The following is a 21,312-nucleotide window of genomic DNA, read 5'->3' as shown; positions in this document are numbered from 1 at the left end:
CCTCTGGCCTAAAATTCCACTTCTTGAATTTCATTTGGTTTTGCTGTCGGAAACCAAGAAAGAGCTAAAGAGGATTATCCTAATAATAGGAAAGTCAGGTGCATATTGTGGGGCTGGACAGGCACACAAGGACAGAGGGCGGGTGTCCTTATGAGGGACTGAGGAGCCTGGAAACCAGTCCCTTCCTGCTCCTGGGCCTCCCCTGGCGGTTTTGAGGAAGAGGGTGTGCAGGTTCCCCGGAGGTGGTCCTTGGCTGGGAGGATGAGGAAGATGGGGTCGGCTGCTGGCAGGCAAGCCTGAGAAGCAGGCACATAGCAGGCTGTGTAAATAAAGGTGGAATGATGAACTGCGACGGCCTTGAAGTTCCAACACCAGCCCTCAGGGTACCCCACCACCACATCCCCTCACGTGCTGGGGACTCCCTAGGCTTCTTGGTTCCAGTTCTGTGGGATGTGTGTGAGGGCCTGGGACATGAGCAGAGGGCTCTCAACATCTGTCTCTCTCCCTCAGGTTGCTCACAAGAGCTGAACCTCACCACCAGCAGTAGCTTTGGAGAACCCGGAAGCTCAGAGTTCAAGGTGAAAGGGTCGAAGCGTCCTGGGCAAGACCCCTCTCAGATTGGGGATAGCAGAGGTGGGGGGGTCTGCCTGGGAGGAGACTGCAGGGGTGAGAAGCCCACAGCCAGGTGGAAGAAGGGGCCATCACTGAAGCACCTTTTACACTACATAACATGGGTTTTACGAATGTAGGAATCAGGCAAGGGCCCTAATGGAAGTGAGGCTCACTGGGGTAGCCACTGGGGTCTCCAGGCTCCCCTGGGGGAAGTGGCCCTGGCATGAGGATTCCCTCACAAACCTGGGAAAGGTGCTCTTCCTTCCTAGGAGCTGGCCCAGAGGGAAGACAGGGAGCTAGCAGAGCCCATGCCCCAGAGGCCCCATCAACCACCGTCCAGAAGCCTACAGGAGAAGAAGCTGGCTCAGGGAGGCAGGGCCCTCAGGCCTCCTCTCCCAGAGCCTGCCAGAACCCCAGGATCCCCTGGAGGGGCTGGGCTGGAGCCTGGGCCAGGAGAGAGCAGAACTAAAGAAACTGCTAAGCATTGAGATTCCTCAGAGTCAGAGAGAGGGGCCCCTCAGGATCAGAGAGGGAAGGCCTTCCAGGGGGAGGACAAAGAAGTTCCTCCAAGTAAGAGAGAGAAGACAAACGAGGGTCAGAGTGGGGAGGCCCCTCAGGCTCTGAGGGAAGAGGTCTCCGAAGGTCAAAGGTGGGAGGCCTCCCAGGGTGAGAACAAAGAGGCTCCTCGAAGTCAAAGCGGAAGGCGCCTTAAGTGCCGGAGAAAGGAGGCCCTCCCGGAGCAGAATGAGGATTCTCCTCAGGGCCCGGAAGTGAAGACGCTTCAGTCTTCCGAGGGCAGAGGCCATATCTCACAAGCTTAGGAGGTGGCTCCGGGAGAGGCACCTACACCGCCCCGGGAGGAAGGCGGCTCCCTGGGAATTCCGGGGGGCTTCTGCAGGCCCCTGGGAGAACAGATGCTGCAGCCTGGGGGAAGGGAGGGCCCGGACCCGCGGGGAAGGACCACCCAGCTGAGGCAGGTTAAGAACGGTGGCCCGAGAGGAGAGAGCGCAGCGGCCGTGAGAGAGCAGGGGCCCGCCCGGGAAGGGGCGCCGGCTCCCCTTACGGCCCCGGGGCCTCCGGCCCGGCCCCCGCTCCCACGCCCAGGAGCGGTGTTGCTGGCGGCCCTACGCACTGGTGGTTCCGAGCAGCGGGAGCGCTCCGCAGCTCTCCCAGGGCACCCGGGCCTGCTGAGCGATCCGCACTCGCTTCGGGGCCCGGGAGGAAGCCCTGGCCCCGCGGAGCAGGAGCTGGGCGGCTCCATGGGGCTCCCGGGCGCCCTCGGGGGGCGGAGGGGAGGTGCCGAGGCCCCCAGAGCCTCGAAGACCGCGTGGCCCGAGTCCCCGAGCAGGGACAGGCGGTCGGCGGGCGTGAGCGCGGCGCAGCAGGAGACGGCTCTGCAGCGGCTGCTGAAGCTGCACAGTGAGGCCAGGCGTCGGCGGCAACAGGACCGCGAGCAGCAGCGGCTCCGGGTGCGCGGCCGGGCCGGGAGGGCGGGGCACCGGGGGGCGGCCGATCGGCTGCTGACAGAAGCCTCCTCCAGGTCTTGGAACGCCTCCGCATCGCCAGGAACCGCCACTGCCGCGTGCACCCCTTGAGATCCCCACCGAGCCCGGCTCAGCTCCCACCACAGGCAAGACCCCTAGGAGAAGGCGGTGGGGTCGCCAAAACCCTGCCTGGGGGGGCGGGGCGCGACCTGGGTCCCTTTGACTTGCTCGCACCGCGCACTTGTGATGACACCTGCGGAGCGGGAAGGGCCGGCCTGCCCGGGTGCTGCCCTCTGCTGGCCGCGTCGAGCCCCGGGGCTGGGAGGCGCGGGCGCTCAGCTCTCGGCCCCGCCCCAGGAGGACGCAGCCGGGCAGCGGCGCGCATTGCGGGAGCAGCTGAAGCAGATGCAACGGGAGAGGACCGGGCGGCTGCGAGCCCTCGGGGCCAGGTGAGGGGGCGGGCGGGGAGGCTTGTGGGGTGGTGGCGGTCCCTTTTCCCTGGCATCTGGGATGAAAGGCCACTCTTCCCACAGGAACACCCAGAACTTCCAGCAGCTACTGTGGCCCCCTGGCTCTGAGGAGCCTGCGCCTGGAGAGCATCGCTCACTCTTCCTAGCCCCCTCTGGTCACTGCTGAATCCTCAAAGGGACGACTAAAGAGACGGGGATTTAAGGAAAAAGCAAGAGGGCAACCTGTAGGTCAGAGGTAGTTTCAGAAAGGCCCAGAACGCAGCCTCAGGGCCTGGGAGAGCCAGACACAGACACACATGGCACTTTCGGCCCACCAGGTGTGTTATTTCTTCTTCCCTCCCCTAAGCCCACTGCCTGGCCCAAGGTCAGAGGGCCAGGTCCTGGGGGTCAAGCAGTGCGAAGGCCCCATTCTTGCGGAAGAAAGATTCAATGCGGCACATCTTGCAGGAGACCAGTTCTTGCTTCACTGGGGGGCCTGGGAAAAGATGTCAGAGGCCAAGAATGGATTCCTGGGAAAGGAACTCGCAGAGCCCGGGAGCCCTGCCTGCATAACCCTAGGAATCTGCCTGTGTTGTATCCACTTTGTAAGTGTGAAAAAATAAAAAGAAGTGCTTCTGAGGAGTGGGGGCTATGGGGAAACAGGGAGCTGGCTGGCTGCCCGGATCAGCAGTGATGGCCAAATGCCAGTCAGCTGTGTGCCAGCATTTCCCCCAGCCTCAGAATCCTCCATGGAGGCGGGTGGTGGGACTCCCAGCCGTGCTTGTTACAGACAGAGCTAGACTTCTCCGGGGCAGACAAGGCTTCTTTCTACCTCCTGCTCTCATTTGGAAATTGCTCCCTTTCCTCCCCATTTAGGGCCCTGGGGAAAGTAGGGGGATTTTTTTTAGGCAAAATTTCAGCTGTGTTTGTCACCAACCATCCACCTTTTCTGTGCAGGAGCTGGAGAAAACATGTGACTGAGTAGTCTCACTTGAAATTCATGACCACAGACAACAAAGGGACATGTCTCATCACCCAGCAAACCCACAACACCCCCTGGCATATTCTTTTCCCCACACCTTGACTCTTCATCTCCAACTGCACCATTGCCTTCGCTCCTCTCCTGCCCAGCTGGTGACCATGACTCAATCCAGATGGACAGCCTTCTGGCCAATACCATCTCCCTACCGCTCGCTGCGTCCTCTGCCTTCTCCAGTTTGATCCAGCCTCTGGAGCTCCCTGGGTAAGCCCACCCAGTCTCGGGGCTTTAAAGAGTACCTATATTCTGATGACCCCCAAAACTGCATCTTCAGCTCTGACCTCCCTCCATAGGGCGACTCCCATACACAGCCGACTCGCCGACACCTCCAGCGCAGAACACCCAACACTGACCTGTCTTCACACACCCCCAGCCCTGCCCCCGCCCCAGTCTCCCCTGCTGTAGCTGCTTCAGCCAAACACCTGGGCATGGCCATTGCATTCTCCTTCCCTGTCTTTTTCAAACCATTCAGTAAGTTCTCTTGATTCTTCCTCCAAAACATCTCTGGAATCTATTTCAGCTCTACCGCTAATCACCCTAGCCCAAGCCATCATCATCTCTTGCCAGGATAGCTCAGCCATCTGCCGGAGCCTACTCTTGTCCCTAAAAAGGCCATTACCTACAGAATATTCAGGGTGATTTTTTTAAAAAAAGTGTATCAGTATCATTTACCTGCTTAAAACTCTCCATGGCTTCCCCTCAAATCTAGAGTAAAACCCAAACTCCTCCTCCTTGTCATTTAGCTCACTCAGCCTTTAGGTCCCCAGAGAGGCCTTTCCTGACAGTCCAGTCTAAAGCCGCGCACGCCCCCTGTCCCCCTCCCCCACCAGGCCTAGTTTCATCATGGAACCTGGCCCTCTCTTGCTCTTATGGCCTGGACCCTCCACTAGAATGGACGTCCCCAGAAGGAGTGTCCACGTGCCTTGTGTGTCTAGCGCCGAGAGCGCTGCCTGGCTCGTGGCAGGTGCTCTGTGAGGTGAATAATTTCCGGAAGGTTAGGGCTCACCCAGCTGCCAGCCATACGTGAAGTTGGTGGTGATGGGGAAGAGGTAGCGCCTCTCTGGCATGTCCAGTTTTCGGGTGTTGAGGTAGCGGTAGCGGCCCTGCAAGTCGTGGGAGATGCCTTCATACAGCAGGGCCCGGGTGGCAGGCAGGACTGGGTACATTTCTGACTGAATAGGAGCCTCCAGGGCAGGGCTGGGGGCCTTGGAAGGAACTGCTTTGGGGGCGGGCGGGGGTGAGAGTGGGGCTTTGGGGGGCAGGGTGGGCAGCTTGAGGGGTACGTGGGCTGCAGTCTTCTTAGCCTTCTGCTTGGCCTTCACCATCGACCCATACTTGTGGTGCCATTCACAGCGCAATATCTTCTCCCTCAGATACTCCTCCTTCCAGAAGTTCTGCTGCACTGTGTCCATGTTAAGTTGCCGAGACATGGTGGACCAGGGTGACTGCAGCTGAGGGGTGAACGCAGCAAGCAGAGCCCTTCTGACAGCAGGTGGCTGCCCAGCAGCCAGTGGTCGCTTGGCAACTGAGCCTCACCTCACAGAGGGCCATGCCCTCAGCACACCTCACAAGCCTTGCTTGCTGAGGCAGCCTCAGGCCGGGGCCCACTGGCTAAGAACCTTGATCCCCAAACCTCTTGCTTGACCTAGGCTAGTATCACAGGCTTCCAGGTTTCCTGTGATTTCTGCTTCCTTCCCTTGAGGTCCGGTCCCCTCCCAGCCAATACAGACTCAAGCTGGGGTGCCAGGGGACTGGACGCAAGCCTCCTTCCCTTCCTCCCTGCCAGAGCTGGCTACCTTTAATTCAGAGGACCAATCTGGCACAATCTTCCTGGTCCAACTCCTCTATGCCTGGATCTTTGGCAAAACCTTTTCCAGCCCTGCCAGTCGAATCCACTCCCCCACCGCCTCCCCACAACAGCCTCATCCCACACGTGTCCTTTCTAGCACCCAGCCTCAGATCAGAGAGAAGCAAGAAGTACTTTAATTTAACATCAACAAGGACACTGTAACAGCACAGGGAAGAGGTAAATGGAGAGAAGACACTCAGGCTTCCTATACCCTAACCAGCCTTGATTTGAATGGCAGAGCCCCAGCAAACTGGAAGCACCTCACCTAGCCTCTCAGTGGAGTGGGAAGGGGCAGGGAATTGGAACTCAGAGGCTCGAATCTTAGAGGAGGGCTGATGGCAAGCCTGGGGAGAGGCCACATGGCTGAGGGGAGTCCCCTAGCGCAGGTCTTCGGCCGTGAACATGCCCCTGGCCCTGCGCAGGATGGAGTCCTTGGCAGCATCATAGGGGTGCTCCTTGGATGGGATCTCCAGCACGGCCGGAATGGAGCGCTGGTGGGCATCGAGCGCGTGCCGCACCATCTCTGCGATGTACTGGTTGATGAGGATGATGCCGATGTCGTCCCGGCTTAGAAACTGCCTGTAGGGAGAGATGAGAAGGGAGTCCAAGGCAGCCCACTCTGAGTTGGTGGGCTGGGCTGCAGAGGGGAACGAGCTCGATCCAGAGAGTGCAATGGACAAGGATGCTACACTAAACTCTCTTCATTCTATTTAGAATCAATTTCAGTCCAAAGCTAAGGGCCATGGCTTCTACCTCCCCTGCCTGGAAGGCTCCCAACTGAACTGCTAATGAAGATGAGGGTACATGCTGGTGTATTCCTTACACTGTCTTCGGGTAAAAAAGGGAGAGGATAAGAATATATACATTTGTCCCTTTGTATCTGCATAAAGAAAAAGAAAGATAAGGAAAAAACTAAGTGGTTACAGGGTGGAGGAAGGAGGTAATGAAGTAGAAGAGGTCGGGGTGGGAGTGTGACTTCTCAATGCATGTACCTTTTAAATATTAATTTGTAAACCACATGAACACATTAACCTTTCAAAAGAAAACATTAAATTTTTTAAGGTTGAGGGGGCGCTGTACAGACTACTCAAGGTCTATGCTGATGAGGGCAGGGGGTGGGTCAGAGGGGAAGTTTGGCCTGAGCCAAGAACACAACACAGGAAGAGGAAAATTGGTAACGAAGGAATCACACAGAGAGAACCCGACACTGGGCTCTTACTTTCTTGTGATCAACCACCCATTCATTAATTTATTTACTCGTTAAAAACTGAGCAGCTTACTCTGTGCCAGACACTAGGGCAGGTTAGACTTGATGATTTCTGAGATCCCTTTTGGTTAGAAAGTTGGAAAATTCTTGAAGTAAAATTTGTCCTTCTCTCATGAAAACTTGGGTCACTTTACCAGACTGCTTAGAGAGCGGCAGAGATCAGCCTCCCGGGTCAGGGCCTATCACACCCCAGGCAGCAGGAACCAGTCTCAGCCAGTAGCTCAGGGCTGGGCTGTTGAGGGGGAAACAAGCGAGAGTGGTTTGTTCCTGGGACTTGGCACAGGGGCCCTAGAGAAGGGGTGTGGGAAAGAATAGGGGGCTGGCACCCTCAACTCTAGTCACCAGGACACCTCCTGGATTAAGGGACATGCCTGCACCCACATTTTGAAGCTGTTGCTCTTAACCCAGAACAGGAAGCGAAGATTTGAAGTGCATGGTCTCAGCAGAAGGTAGGACAGTCCTGATATTGTCCGCTGTGCTCAGGACAACGGGAAATTCCGAAGCCAACTGAGGAGAGCTACACAGAGTGTAGCCCTGGCTTAAGAAAGGCAGAAAGGGTGGGACTGGGCTCAAATCCCTGCTCGCTCTCGTCTGAATCACAGAGTGTGCCTTAACCTCTCTGAACTTAATAATCTCACCAGTAAGTGGGAATAACCCCTACCTCACAAGACGATTGTGAGCCTCTGAGGGAGATGAAAATACAGGAAAGCCCGAGCCCCCTGCCCGTGTGTTCACTGAGTGTGTGGTTCCTTTAGGTGTCAACTCGCAAGAGAGTCGAGTGCTTGCAATGCCCGGAGCCTGCTCTGCGGGTGAAATGGGGGAGCCCCTGCAGGGGAGCTGAGACTAGCCCCCTCCGGGCCTGGACCCTCCGGACGCTCAGCTCTGGCGGGCCCGGTTGGGCCAAGGGGCGGCGCCCGCCCGTCACGAGCTCTGTTCCCCTTCTTTCCTGACACACGGTCATGTGACAGGGGGGAGTTTGTGGACCCGACATAGCCCCGGTCCCACCGAGGCCCAAAAGGGAACTTGGGACGCGGAGGCCCCCTCTCCGGAAGGGGAGGTGGACCGACTTCCTCGACCCTCGAGGACGGGGTCTGACACTTCGGCCAAGGTCTGGAAGCCCAGGGCCGCCCCCGCCTTCTCCCCGCGCTCCCACCAGGCAGCTGAAGGTCCCGTTCAGGCCTCGCGGGCTACCGTACCGGAAAGTGTCTTCGATCTCATTGATGGTAGTATCTTTCTCCACCACCAGGAAATTAGGGTGGCGGTTCTTGTTAAGCTCCCCTATGCCGCCCAGCAGGAAGCCAGTCACCGTGTCCTCGTCTCCGATCACCGCAATCAGCTTCCCCCTCCCCGCCATCCTCACAGTCCGGCAACGATCAGCCGCAACCTCCGGGTGTCACCAAAGCCCCGCCTCGGCAGTGCACCTCCTTTTCGGCCGCACCCCCAGCCCCCGCTCTTTAGACATGCGCAGTTCCACCACTCCGCCTCCCGGGACATGCGCATTAAGAGCAAAAGCGCCTGAATCCGAATACGGCTGCGCCATATAAAGGGAGGTCCGAACCGGGGAGCTACGGTTCCCAGAAGTCCGCGCGGCACAGCCGTCTTTCGGAGGCGCGTTCGATCGGTAAGTTCGACAAACGTGTTGAAGCTACTGCTGTTAGGCGCCGAGACGCCAAAGAAAAGACGGTACCTGTTCTCGAGAGTAAGGTCCGAGTCTGTATCGTGTATGTATGTAACTATGACACAACTAGTGTTATTTATTCAGTTAGTAAAAGGATGGGCAAGTAAATGATACTCTCTAGTGAGGTAGAGCGTTGACAAAGCGCTGTGTCAATTGCTAAAACGTGAGAAGTACGTGGAAGCACACATCAGGTGTAACTAACCCATGGGAGAGGCGGCGCGCAGAGAAGGTCGCCAGCAGGATGAAGGGCTAGAGATGAGGACGAGAGGGTGTTCTCAGGAAGAGGAGCAGCACGTGCAAAGACTTAGCGGGGACTAGAGAGAATAAGTGCCTTTAAGAAAAGATAAAGAATCTGGAAGTTATCCTGAGGACAAAGTTGTTCTGAAGCCACTGAAGGATTTTAAGCAAGAGAATGATACGGCCAGGTTTATGTTTTAGCGATAGCATCGAGATCGTGCTGTGTGTGGAGGTAAGACTAAGGTGGAGAAACCATTGTGGTAAGAGATGGTGGTGGCCAGAAAGAAGCCAGGGAGTGGGGATGGGGAATGTGAGAGTCAGGTGGCGTCAAGAGATATTTAGAGACAAAAATGGACAGAACTGAGTTTGGGATTGGTTATGTTTGGGGAGTTAGACCAGATGACTTCCAAGTTTCTGGCCTGTGCAGCTAGGTGGACAGGAGTAACATTCCTCAGAGAGTGAACTCTATGTATGAGATGAACATGTCGAAGGAGAGAGGTCCGCTCGCTCCTCCACCCTTTTAACAAGAAGGCATCCTGCATCTGGCCTGTGATTTGCAAGTTTAGAGCACTTGAGACATCCAGATGGTCTGGTCTAGTGGTTATCTCTGTGATGGGCCTGGGATTTGGACATACCTGGTTTGAATCTCGACCCTGCTCTTTAGAGGTATGATGTGGGACTCATCACCAAAGTTCTCAGGACCTTGATCTCTTCAGATAATACTATGCCCATCTCATAGGCCGTTAGGATTAAGTGAGGTAGAGGCACTAAATGCTCAGCACCTGTGGCCATACTGCAGTTGGGGGAGAGCAGCTGAGCTGGATATCCATAAACACATCCACTCACAGGTGGAGGGCAGCTGAAGCTGAGGAGGCCAGCAAACCCCGCAGGAAGACGCTCCCATCTGGGGGCGAGGTGGGAGGGAAGGCAGAGAGTGAGGAAGGGTGTGTGTAGAAGCACCTGGCTCAGTGCCTGGCACAGAGCTGACCCTTAACGGCCACGAATGGTTGGGTACTTGAGAAGGGATCCTGCCTTTAAAGGGTCTGTCAGGTAAAGTAGGGAGCTGAGACGGTGCCACGTTTATCACACACGCCTTCATTCAACCAGCATTTGTCAAATGTGGTCATGGAGAGGCTGAGGACACAAGATGGATAAAATACAATTTCTGTCCTCAACTCCCTCGGGACTGAGGGGAGAGTAACAAATATCACAGGGAGGGAGGTAGACCTACAGAAGAAAGTGAGGCCCTAGAAGGGTCTTGCAGGGGAAAGGAAAGAAGAAACTTAAAGAGGAGCCAGGAGGCAGACAGCCTATTGAGTGAAGAGGCGGGGGGAGGGGGTGTTTGGAGCCAGGCCACGTGTGTTGGGTTTTCTTTGGCCTCCCCACCACCATGTGCCGAAATGCCTGGGATGAGTTTAGAGTTGGGGGATCAGTTGAGTGAAATGCTGCTTTGCCCTGCTCTGGCTACTCAGTTGCTCATTTACTCATTGGTCACACTTGTCTGTGTCGGACCTCCCAGGGTCAGGGAGCACAGTCTGGTGAGGGAGGCCGACCCTCAGATACAAGGTCACAGATGAGGGTAGTAAGTGCAGCCAGAGATGTGCCCCAGAGCAGTATGAGAGCTGGGGGGCAGGTCTGGGAGGGCAGGAAGGGGTTCGGGAAAGCTTCGTGTTGGCCAGGAAGATGAGGAGGGTGGAGAGGCAAGGGTGTTCCTGGGCGGACACTGGGAAACTAGAGGTTGTGGAGAGGGTTAGAGGTTGTGAAGCGGGTTAGAGGTGGAGGGTGCAGTGAGGAATGGGCACAGTGCCCGACTGGGGGCTGGGGGGCCTTTTTTTTTTTAGATGTTGGGGGTAGGAGTTTATTATTTATTTTTGCTGTGTTGGGTCTTCGTTTCTGTGTGAGGGCTTTCTCTAGTTGTGGCAAGCGGGGGCCACTCTTCATCCGCGGTGAAGCGGGCCTCTCACTATCACGGCCTCTCTTGTTGCGGAGCACAGGCTCCAGACGCGCAGGCTCAGTAGTTGTGGCTCACGGGCCTAGTTGCTCCGCGGCATGTGGGATCCTCCCAGACCAGGGCTCGAACTCGTGTACCCCGCATTAGCAGGCAGATTCTCAACCACTGCGCCACCAGGGAAGCCCCTGGGGGGCTTTTTGAATGAATGGGTAGGAAGGCTGATGTCTGAACCTATAGGCCTTGGAGGCCTTGTTAGGACACTTAGACTAGCCTGGAGAGAAGGGAGCCACAGAAGGGCCCTGGACCAGAGGGGTCCATAGTCCCTGTGATGTGACCCCGCCCTCTGGCTGCAGTGTGGAGGGCTAGTTGGAGGGAGCTGGCTGGTGGGCCAGGAAGGCTAGTGGAGGAGCCAGTTCAGGAGGGAGGCCCTAAGCCAGGTCAGGGCTGGAGGTGGGGAGGGAGCAGGCCCAGCTTTGACCCAGGGCCTGGCTGGAGTGAAAGGTTCCTGGGTTTGTGCCTGCCTGCTGGGTGGGGAGCATTCCTGCTTGAGCCAGTGCTGTTTTAAGGTCCTAAAAATTTTGAGAACATGCTTGACATCAGGCTGAGTGGAAACTGGCCTCCTGGTGGTCCTAGGGCAGTCTTCTAGAACATAGTGTCCACCTCCCTCTCCCACCCACCAGCTCTCCAGGAATCTGAGGACCAAGCGCACATCCCTGGCATGCCCCCACCAGCCCCTTCTTTCAAGCATTCTGTCAACATTCCAGACCTTCCCAAACAAACAGATGGCCCAGAGGGGGCTGCTGTCTGCCCCAGGCCCTCCCCCTTGACCTGACTCAGTCCTCCAGGGGAGAGGCAGCCAGCCTCTGCCTCCCGGGGCCTGGTGGCCAGCCGTAGGGAGCACACACACAAGGAACAGCCAGGTCTCTGCGACAGGCCGCACTTTATTTGTTTTCCACCTAAACGGCTCCCAGCTGAGCCGCATGACATGTGCAAAAGCCCCCCAGAAAGCTGGGCCTCGCAGTGTGTAAAAAAAGGCCCCCCATGGGGCAGAGCTGTGCAATCTTAAAAAAAAAAAGAGAGAGAAATCAGTCCCCCAGGAAGCCTGGCTGGGATCTCAATTGCCCGGGGCCAGGACACGCACCAAGCCTGCTGCTGCTGCTGGGTCCATTTTTTCCTGCGATTGTGCTTTCTCTTCCAAGTCCTTAACGCTCTGGGGTTGTGGCCACCAGAGGGGCCGGACGCAGTCCTCAGCGGTAAGGAGGCCCCGCTGGCGGTGCGGTTTGAGGGCGACCTCTCTCACACATGCAGACACCCCCAGACATGTGCTCCCCCACTGGCCTCAGCCCCACCAGAAAACTCAGGGCTTCCCTGGCCCCCCAACCTCCAGTTCGCCCTCATGTCACATCTGAGGCAGGGACACTGCCCTGAGACGGACGAGGCCTTCCAACCTGGGAGCCCGGCAGGGAGGGGGCAGTGCCACTCCTTCCACCCCCAGGGCAGGTGTTTGTGGTGTCTGATTCTGCGTGCGTGCATCTGGGTGTGGCCTATTTGTGTGTGTGTGTGTGTGTGTGTCTGTGAGTGTGTTTGGCCAGGAGGTGGGGGCCGAGGCTGGGGGAGGCACTTCTGGGATTCAGGGCACGTTGACTTTGAAGGGGCTTCCAGGGACACTTTCGTCGCCCCACTTGACGATGAGGATGTAGTCCCCTTTCTCCTTGACAGTGTAGGTGACGTTGTACACCCGGTTCCCCATGTGCTTCACATACACCTCCTCACAGGGGGTCTTGGGCCCGTGCACACCCACCATCATCATGTTGGTGCCTGGAGAGAGAGGGACAGGCTCACCCCAGGCCCTTGGGCCCACGTTCCCACGCACCTGCCCACCCTGGGGGTCTGCCCCCTTTCCCCCCGCTGCCTGCCTGCTTTGCTGCAGTCCACGGTGAAGGAGTTCTTCTGGCCCACAAAGGCCTGGGACAGCCCAGGGCCCCGTGTCACCACCTTGCTGGCATCTGAGGAGAACTTGGGGATGGAGCTATAGCTGGAACCCCGACTTGAGGACGACTTGGTCACAGTCTCCACCAGGACCGTGGATGTTTCGTGAAGGCTGTGGCCTCCAGACAGCCGGGGACCTGAGAGGCGGAGTGGGGTGGCCACAAGCCTAATCAGAGGCCTGCTCTTCCCCAGGCGTAGGCCGTGTGCCAGCACCGGCAGCCCCGCGGTCCCTTCCTCAGCCGCAGCATGCTAGGAGTGGCAGCCCGTTCCAAACAGGGCTCCAGGGCGGGCTTATCTCGAGGTCTGGAGCCTCGATGGCTCCCCCCCCACACTTCTGGGCTTTGCCTGGGACCCCAAGTCACAGGGTAGCGTCCTGCTTTAAAAAGGAACATGTATCCAACTAATCCTTCACGCAGCTTCCAAAAGGAAAGCTGGCTGAATCTTTACTGAGCTCTGTCGTCTTGGAAGCCAGAAATGTGGGAAGAGGAGGGCAGCAAGTTAAGTGAAAGCTTGGGGAGCCGCCGCGGGGAAAGATTAGTCAAGTGATGGACAACAAAGAGGAAGGATTTGAGTTTTTTCAATGATGTACCTGAGTCCACGTGGAGGATGGGGTGACGTGTAAAGCCAGGCCCACTTTATTCCTGGTAACCTGACCCCGGTGTTTGGGGCCTATGACCCGGATGTGAATGGCTACTGGAGCCAGCCAGTATGGAATGAGCTGGAGGGACCTTCCCCCACCCAGGACACTCACCTGTGACTTTGGCCTTGAAGGGGCTGCCCACAATGTGCTGGGGGCCACCATACTTGATGGCAATGAGGTAGTTGCCAGGGGCCATGGGAGTGTAAGTGACCACGTGGCCCTCAGGACATTCCCGACAGTCCAGCTGCACCTTGGAGGGGCCGTCGATGGTGACAGACAAGGCCCCCGAGCCCGCATTCAAGGTGTTGACAATGAACTCCGATGACACTCCTGGGGACCAGAGGTAGCAAGGGTGTAGACAGGAATGGCTTGGGGCCCAGAACTGGGATGGGCCCAGGCTCCCCGGAGCAGGTCTGTGCCGGGACTCGGGCTCATCAGCGCTGCCCCGCCTCTGGGGCAGACCAGTGTCCACCCGTCCTCCCCAGCCCCAGGCACTCACCTGTAGTGCCTCCCTCGAGCCCAGGACCATAGGCTGAAACCAAGCCTGGGTCCCCAGCCTGGCTCTGCTCCCCAACTCGGATCTTGAAGGGACTGCCAGGGATGTGGGCACCGTTGAACTTGACGTCGATGGAGTGGACGCCATTCTCATGGGGGATGAAACGGATGGTGTGCTTGTCTGTGGGTCAGACGTTGGTGGGTGAGCCTTTGTCCTTCCCTCCCCTTCCCAGAAGGTCCTAGCCTGGCAGGGACAGGGCCAGCTCACCACTGTCCAGCTCGGAGACGTAGCACTCCTCCACCGCACCCGAGGGCGTGTGCACCCTAGCATCAATCACGCCCCGTGCACCGTTCAGCTGCACCGCAAAGGACGCTGGCTGGTTCACCTTGAGCCCCGTCTCCTGCAGAGGCCACAGAGGGGGCTCAGACTCCCGGGAGGGTCTGGAGGGCTCGTCTCTGCAGCCCGGCACTGATCTCACTGCACGCCCAGCCCAGCTCAGGGAGGCTCTGAACAGGGCTGTGATGGGAGGTGGAGGCTGGGTCTGTGGCCTTGGTATCCACCTGCTATGAGGTGGGGCCACCTGGCTGTGGCTGGGCATGGTGGGGACGACACACGATGTACCCTGTCCTGGTTGAGGAGGTAAGACCCAGAAACCATAAAGCGGGCCTGTCAGCAGAGAAGCCAGTGCTAGGACGGTGCTGTGTGTGGACTGCAAACACTCAGTAGCTGGGATGAGGAAGGAGGGGTGTGGCCTAGACTGCCCTGGGGGCACTCGATGGGGGAGGTGGGCCGATGGGGAGGCTCCCAGGGGAGGTGAAGATTGGGGCACAGAGCCCAGTTCTAGCGTAGGGGTAGGGGACGGGGGAGGAGAGGCACAAGGGCTCCTGAGGGGCAGCTAAAAGGGGGAATGGAGCCCCCTGCTGTACAGACACTGGGAGAGAGAGGACATCTGTCTGGACCTTCCAAGGTCACCACTAAGTCCCTGGCCACATGGGCCTGCCATCCTCTACTTCTGCCCATCTCTCAGGGTGGCAGAGGGGCCGCACCCCCAGGCACACACCTGGAGGCTAGTGACAGTGAGACGGCGAGCGTCGTCTGAGAGGGAGGCCACGGGTACCACAAAAGGGCTGTCTGGGATGTGCTCATCGTTGAACTTGATGGAGACCTCATAGTCACCTGGGGAGGGAAGGCCAATCAGCACAGGCCCCAGGACTGGGGACAGCAGGGTGGAACCCCCTCCACCCTGGCCTCATCCCAGAACAAGCTCCTGGGTCGGGGCTCAGCTCTGGAGACAGACGTGCATTCCCAGGAGTGTGGGGTGGAGGGAGACAGGGCGGAAAAAGAGTGGCAGCCCAGGTGAAGAGTTGGTTCAGTAGCCCCATCTCCTGCCTGGGCGAGCAGAAACCCAGTGTGGAAGGTCAGGCAGGCCCAGCCCCGTGGTGGACACCCACCTGGTTCCTGGACAACATAGGAGACCCCACAGGAGCCATCTTTGCGGTCCTCAAATGCAATCTCCGCCTTGCTGGGACCCTCCACGGCAATAGAGAGGCCCCCGGCACCCGCTTCTCGGGTCCAGATGCTGAACTCGGCTGGAGATGGAAACGGGACAGGGGCAGCTCCTCGGCACCATCGTCCACCCTGGTGGCTGCCCTGCCCCCGCCCCCCGTCCTGGCCCCCTGCCCCTTACCTGGCACGCCGGCCACCCCTCGCTCCAGCCCTGTGCCTCCAGCTCGCACCTTGTGGGCACCGCCTTCACCCAGTGGCCCCACGGTGAACTGAAAGGGGCTGCCTGGCACGTGCTGGCCGCGGTACTTGACAGTGACCGTGTGGGGCCCCATCTCCTGGGGCACAAAGCGCACACTGTACGCGCTGTCCTCCCCCTCCACGATCTCTGCGGCTTCCGTCTTGCCTGACGGGCTGGTCACCTGTGCGGTCATGTCCTGAGAGCTGGCCTCACCTGCAGCAGGTGGGGAGTGTCAGGGCGACACGGGGGCTGCTCCTGGCCCTTCCCTCCCTCCCTCCCTCAGTAAAACCCCCTCCTCCACTCAGACCAACGGCCTCCCCCTCTTGTCCCGAGGGACGGAGACCCCAGCCCCGCCCCACTCACCCTCCTGCTGCCGGGTGATGCTGCCAAAAGAGCCCAGGCGTTCCCGGCCCAGGAAGTCCCCGAAGACGGTGGCGGGGAAGGGGTCTCCGCCAACCTGGGTGGACTCCTCCACCCGCACCTCGCGCTTGGTCTCCCCACCCCGAGTCTTGCTGATCTCCGTGCGCTCTGTGCGGGTGTACGTGTGGCTGCTGCGCGTGAAGGTGCGCGTCAGGCGCTCCTGGGCCGACACCATCTGGAACCAGTTCCCTGTGGGACGCGTGGAGCCCAAGGTGGGGAGGGAGGTGAGAAACGAGCCAGCAGGACAGAGACCGAGAGGGCAGGCCCTGGGCCTTCCCCATCGCCCCGCCCCGGCTCCCTCTGCCTCCCACCTGGGATCTTGAGGTTGAGGTCACAGGTGCTGCCGATGGTCGCAATGGACGGCGCCTGCCTGCGCCGGGTGATGCTTTCCTTCATGCGGCCTTCGCCAGTAACCTTCACTGTGAAGGGGCTTCCTATAGGGGAGAAAGGGAGGGTCGGGCGTCTCAGGGCATCTCACATCACTCATCGCTGGCCTCCTGGCCTGTCCCAGCAGCAGCCCAGCGCCTTACCAGGCACGTGCTTGTCGGCAAACTTGATGTTGATGATGTAGGTGCCGGGTTCCGTGGGGCAGTAGGTAACTTTGCATGTGCCGTCCTCCATGTCCTCACAGTTGATGTCCACCTTGCTAGGGCCTTCAATACTCAGCCCCAGGCCCCCATAACCTAGCGGGGAACAAGGGACACGTCTCCCTCAGTCCCCACTGCTGTTCTGCTCTCCCCTCCCCAAACTACAGGCTCCGTCCAGAACAGGCACCCAAGGTGTATCATAACCACTAACAAAAGATGTCTCAGCAGGAGAAGGGGTGAGCTGGGCACTGACCCAGAGGGTCGGGGATAGGTAGTCTGGAAAATTCCTTAAGGCAGGCTTCTTGGGTTCTAGTGAGCAAGGGAGAGACAAGCTCAGTAAAGCTGAGCTTTCTCTGAAACATAGGAGAAGTGACATGGGGACATTCACTCTCCCCAAAGGGGCCCCAGAATGTGAATCTCAGCAGCGACGGGGCCAGGAAGTTCAGGGAGGAGTGTATAGCCAAGGGGCACTGGGCAGGAAAGGACTAGTCGTCACCGGCAGCACCAGCTGAAATGAGGGGTCTCTGGGGCAAGAAGCACCTGCATTACGCGTGTCCACGATGAACTCCGCCACCTGGAACGTGTGTCCCTCGGACAGGCCCTTGCCCCAGACCCGCACCTTGCTGGCATCCCCGATCTCAGACGGTCCCACCAGGATCTTGAAGGGGCTGTTGGTGACGTGCTTGCCGCTCTTGCGCACACTCACCACGTGCTCCCCAACCTCCTTGGGGGTGAAGGAGATGCCTGTTGGGAGGGAGGTCAGGCATGAATGGAGCCCTGGGCCTGGCAGTGTTCCTTCGCGGCTGCCCCCGCCTTCCTCCCGGCCCCACCAACGCCGGGCCCCTCCCGGGGCCCCGTGCTCACCGATGTGCCGGTTGGGCAGGCGCTTCAGCAGGCAGGGCTCCTCGTTGCCCGAGGGGGCGCGGATGCTGGCGGTCAGCAGGCTCAGGTCGCTCTCGGTGATCTTCAGTGACACGTCCGTGGAGGTGCCCACGTTCAGCTGTGACGTCCTCATCGAGTCATCGCCTGGGGGAGAGTTGGCATGTCAGGCAGTGTGACTCCAGGCAGGCCCTGCCCTCGTGGACATCAGGAGACTTCCTGGCAGCCCCTGCTGGACTCAACAGAGACTGGGGACCACCCAGAGGCACAGAGAGACCAGGGATGGCGCAGTCTCCGTTCGCACCCAGCTCCCCTGGGGATGCCCCAGTCCTGAATGGGTTAAATCCCTAATTTACACGAATGTAAATCCTGAGTCACGTGATTGTGTGGAACCAAAAAACTAGACTGGGCCAGACAGCCCAGACCCCTTTCCCTCTGTGTGGCTCTGATCAAGTTGCTTAGCCCCTCTGGGCCTGCTGGCTTCCTCATCTATCAAAAGGGATTATCAGTACCCTGACCTAAAAGACTCAACAAGATGTGTTTTCAAAGGGTGGCTGGATGTTTCTCACCTGCTCTAGAGGATAGAGTGTTCCTTACATTTATCCAAAAATTGACCTCTTCCACCTCGAGGGGGCCCTACCCTAATGCCCCGGTGACTTGAACATGCTGGGCTTGCACATCCGTTGTGTGCTGGGGTGTGTGTGGCAGGCCGTGTGCCCACACATCCACCCACCTGTGATCTTGGCTGTGAAGGGGCTCCCCGGAATGTGCTTGTCGTCAAAGCGCACGATGATGCTGTAGTCCCCAGGCGCCGTGGGGAGGTAGGACACGGTGCAGGTGCCATCCTTGTTGTCCTTGCAGGTGATCTCTGCCTTGGACGGGCCCTCCACGGCCAGGGACAGACCCCCTGTGGGTGGAGGGAGGGCTGAGATCAGAGGTCCTGCCCTCACCCCTGCACTGGCCACCCTCACCCGGCTCCCCTCACCTTCCCCAGCATCCTTGGTGACAATGGTGAAGGTGGCCGGCTTGTTGACCATGCCATGGCTCAGGCCTGGCCCATAGGCACTGACGTGGCGGCTGTTGATGGCATCCACGTAGAACTGCAGGGGGCTCCCTGGGGGTGGTCGGAGAAAGGGGGCTGGGTCAATAGTGAGGACAGGAGCTGCCTGAGCCCACCTTGGCCCCTGCACCTCCCCACAGGCTCCCTGCTGAGCCCTGCACCTCTGCCACAGGGGTCTCCCACCAGGACACCAGACTTCCCAGGCCTCACATGGTGTCTGCACACAGCAGGTGCTCAATAAAGATGTGTTGAAAGAAGGCAGATGAGGATGAAGTCACTATGGGCTCCTCTCAGCCCAGCCAAGCCCAGCCTGGCCCCCGACTCACCAGGGATGTGGTTGCCGTCATACTTGATCCCCATCTGGTGCAGGCCTTTCTCGGTGGGTGCGTACCTCACCGTGATGGTGCCATCCTTGTTGTCAGTGATGCTGGGCCGGGCGGTCTTCCCAGAGGGCATCCGTACCTCCCCTGCCAGGCAGAGGGTTAAGTGGGGGACGCCAGTTTCTCCTACCTCAACCCCCTTTGCTGTCCCAGGCTCCCACTCCTGTGTGGTTCTGCTTCTACCCCAGAGGTCAGGCACCAGGAGACAGCCTGGAGCATCAGGATGAACCCTGACCTGGGAGACAGAAAGCTGGAGTCTGAGTTCCAGCTCTGCTCAACTTGCTGTGTGACCCTGGGTAGCTTGCTTCCCTGCTCTGGGCCCCAGCTTTCATCTCTAAAGAAGGCGCTGGGCCTGGACGCAGGTGTCCTCCCTTTGAGCCCTCATGCCTCAGGGCCCCGGGGCAGTACCTGTGAGCTCCCCTTTCTGCACAGTGAAGGGGATGACCAGGTTGAAGGGTCTCAGCATGGACTCCATCGGCTCCACGGGCACCACTGGCTCCTCTGTGGCCTGTGGCAGGTGAGAGGGAACAGTCATTGGCTGGGGAAGGCCTGGGGAGCTTGGCCTGAGCCATGACTGAAGTCAGAGAAAATGAGCAAAGAAAAAGATGGTTAATGGTGAAACCAGAGGGCAGGAGAGGCGCGTCAGCTGCAAGAGAAGATGTGCCGTGCCCAGCTTGGGGATCCGTCTGCCCAGCCTGACTCCCGCCTGCTCCCCCAAGATGACCCCCAAACCATGCCCCAGTCCTGGCCCCTGAAGAAGAGAAGGAAGAAATGAAGGAAGAGGAGGAGGGGGGCGAGGTGTGGCCCGGGTGGGAGGTGGCAGTACCCAGTGTGCGGGGTAGGTACTGGGCCTGTGCAGCTGCAGCAAGTCAGAGGGCTCCTCCACGCAGGGCATGGAGTCACACGCCTGGGAAGCCAGGCGCAGGAGGGCACAGGATGTAACAAGCCGGTACACGCCAGCTCGAGTGACCACGAGCTGACACAGAGAATGGCCCAGGGACCTGAAATCCCAGGCTGCCCACAGGGCAGGATGGATATCTTGGGTGTTTTACCCTCTGGAGGGCTTCATCCTGCAGGGCCACCCTGGGGAGATGTACAGGGACAGTGGGCCTGAGGGTCAGAAGGAACACGGCATGTTCCACCAGAGAGAGCTGACCAGCCACCAGAGGGGCCAGAAGCAGACCTGTGCTCACCTCCTGGGTTGGGAGGCTGCAGGGAAAGCAAAGACTCGACTCTGGGGCACTCTGGGTCCCGGATCCATCAGACGTGGGGACAGGCTCTGGGATCCCCTGCTATCACTAAGAGGGCCCGGCCCACCTCCCCAGCCGCCCTAGTCCCACTGTGGCCGCGGAGCTTACCAGCACGTGGAAGGGACTGTTGGGGACGTGCTCGCCTCCAAAGCGGATGGTGATGACGTACTTGCCCGGCTTGGGCGCCGTGTAGTAGATGTCGAAGGTGCCGTCGTGGTTCTCAACCACATCCACGTCGAGCTCCGCCCCATCCGGCGTGGACACTGTGCACGTCACCTTCCCCTTGCCTGCTGCCTTGGCATCCACCGTGATCACCGTTTCCTCCCCAATCTGGATGCGGGGACCCAGGCAGGCACCTGCCACACAGGAGTGTCTGGTCAGGGGTCCACGGGCCTGTGCCCAGCCCCCCGCAGTTCCCAGCTCCCCCACCACCTCAGCCCACAGCAGAAAGAGAGGAGAAGGGGCACTTACCCAGGCCATGGCCTCCAATGGACACTGGAAATGGAGAAGAGTGTAAGCCACGCAGTGCTCAGGATGGGGGGTGGGGAGGGGGAGGGGCAGGGGAGGCGGGGTGAGTGCCCACCTGTGACCAGGCACTTGCTGGCGTCCCCAGTGGGCAGGGCGTGGATGCGGAAGGGCGAGTAGGGGATCTCATCGCCGCCATACTTGATGGTGATGGTGTACCGGCCACTCATGTCCGGGAGGTAGGACACGGTGTACGTGCCATCCCCATTGTCTCGGATGTTGGCCTTCTTGGGCTTACCCTCAGGGTCCTGGGGGAGGAACAGAGGTCAAGGCCGGCCTGTGCCCAGAGCCTGACCTGAGGGGGGCGGCACATGGACTCACCAGGATCTGGACAGTGAGCAAGCCCTCCCCAGCATCCCGGGCATCGATGGTGAACTCCACAGGCAGGCTGGCAGGGATGCCAGAGGCATTGAGCCCGGGGCCGCTGGCCCGCACCTTGCTGGCATCGTGGGCTGGAAGCACTTTGATCTTGAAGGGGCTTGAGGGGCAGAAGGGATGGACAATTGGCTCAAGCTCTGGGGCAAAGGGAATCCCGTCTCGTTGGGGCCTGGAGTCCTCCCCACATTCTGAGCAGGGGAGATGACTCCTGGCAGGGAGGAGGGACCAGGTCACAGCCTGAGTCTGGGGGAGGGTCACACAGGTGTGCCCCTGACAAAGCCTGAGCATTTCTTCTCCATGCTCCAGAAAGATGCCGTGAATTGTTTAAAGAGGAGGATGCAGGAGGCTGCCGTCTCCCACCTTGTTGTAGCTACATGGTGCCTTTTCCCAAGGCACTA

General features: G+C 59.1%; 3 protein-coding genes across 4 annotated transcripts in view; all 3 read right to left on the bottom strand.

The window, feature by feature from the left end:
• Positions 1 to 2,919: 2,919 nt before the first annotated feature.
• SPMIP1 (sperm microtubule inner protein 1) lies at positions 2,920 to 5,014 on the bottom strand (the record flags this gene model as incomplete). The annotated part of the gene is made up of 2 exons (XM_079710902.1): positions 2,920 to 3,041; positions 4,591 to 5,014. The coding sequence occupies 2 exons, from the start codon at positions 5,012 to 5,014 to the stop codon at positions 2,932 to 2,934; spliced, it is 534 nt and encodes a 177-aa protein (XP_079567028.1). The 3' UTR covers positions 2,920 to 2,931.
• Positions 5,015 to 5,544: 530 nt separating this feature from the next.
• ATP6V1F (ATPase H+ transporting V1 subunit F) lies at positions 5,545 to 8,124 on the bottom strand. The gene is made up of 2 exons (XM_079711309.1): positions 7,897 to 8,124; positions 5,545 to 6,012 (listed from the first exon to the last, which is right to left on the bottom strand). The coding sequence occupies exons 1-2, from the start codon at positions 8,052 to 8,054 to the stop codon at positions 5,811 to 5,813; spliced, it is 360 nt and encodes a 119-aa protein (XP_079567435.1). The 5' UTR covers positions 8,055 to 8,124; the 3' UTR covers positions 5,545 to 5,810.
• A 2,950-nt stretch (positions 8,125 to 11,074) lies between these two features.
• Positions 11,075 to 21,312, bottom strand: part of FLNC (filamin C) — a gene marked incomplete at its 5' end in the record, with an annotated part of 28,273 nt that continues 18,035 nt past the window's right edge. Inside the window, 22 exons of one of the 2 annotated variants that reach the window (XM_079711897.1) lie at positions 11,075 to 12,384; positions 12,483 to 12,692; positions 13,307 to 13,525; positions 13,695 to 13,871; positions 13,959 to 14,091; positions 14,752 to 14,867; positions 15,143 to 15,280; positions 15,379 to 15,648; positions 15,799 to 16,044; positions 16,167 to 16,289; positions 16,386 to 16,538; positions 16,983 to 17,186; positions 17,307 to 17,468; positions 18,055 to 18,228; positions 18,307 to 18,435; positions 18,708 to 18,848; positions 19,170 to 19,269; positions 19,588 to 19,668; positions 20,120 to 20,367; positions 20,483 to 20,506; positions 20,595 to 20,784; positions 20,858 to 21,014. In XM_079711897.1, the coding sequence (XP_079568023.1) occupies positions 12,197 to 12,384; positions 12,483 to 12,692; positions 13,307 to 13,525; positions 13,695 to 13,871; positions 13,959 to 14,091; positions 14,752 to 14,867; positions 15,143 to 15,280; positions 15,379 to 15,648; positions 15,799 to 16,044; positions 16,167 to 16,289; positions 16,386 to 16,538; positions 16,983 to 17,186; positions 17,307 to 17,468; positions 18,055 to 18,228; positions 18,307 to 18,435; positions 18,708 to 18,848; positions 19,170 to 19,269; positions 19,588 to 19,668; positions 20,120 to 20,367; positions 20,483 to 20,506; positions 20,595 to 20,784; positions 20,858 to 21,014 (3,583 nt within the window). In that variant the 3' untranslated portion in view covers positions 11,075 to 12,196. The remainder of the gene's footprint in view (positions 12,385 to 12,482; positions 12,693 to 13,306; positions 13,526 to 13,694; positions 13,872 to 13,958; positions 14,092 to 14,751; positions 14,868 to 15,142; positions 15,281 to 15,378; positions 15,649 to 15,798; positions 16,045 to 16,166; positions 16,290 to 16,385; positions 16,539 to 16,982; positions 17,187 to 17,306; positions 17,469 to 18,054; positions 18,229 to 18,306; positions 18,436 to 18,707; positions 18,849 to 19,169; positions 19,270 to 19,587; positions 19,669 to 20,119; positions 20,368 to 20,482; positions 20,507 to 20,594; positions 20,785 to 20,857; positions 21,015 to 21,312) is intronic. The other variant, XM_079711898.1, reaches the window with a different exon arrangement.

The sequence above is a fragment of the Hyperoodon ampullatus genome (genome assembly GCF_949752795.1).
Source record: "Hyperoodon ampullatus genome assembly, chromosome: 9".
In the NCBI taxonomy this organism is placed as follows: Eukaryota; Metazoa; Chordata; class Mammalia; order Artiodactyla; family Ziphiidae; genus Hyperoodon; species Hyperoodon ampullatus.
Note: the sequence above shows the minus strand (reverse complement) of the source record. Positions and strands in the feature narration are given on the sequence as shown.

What these genes read in the sequence shown, in the direction of transcription:
- ATP6V1F (XM_079711309.1), bottom strand. Translation starts at nt 8,054, where the DNA reads ATGGCGGGGAGGGGGAAGCTGATTGCGGTGATCGGAGACGAGGACACG. An exon ending in GAGATCGAAGACACTTTCCG is followed by an intron (nt 6,013 to 7,896) that starts GTACGGTAGCCC and finishes CTCTCCCTACAG; the next exon opens with GCAGTTTCTAAGCCGGGACG.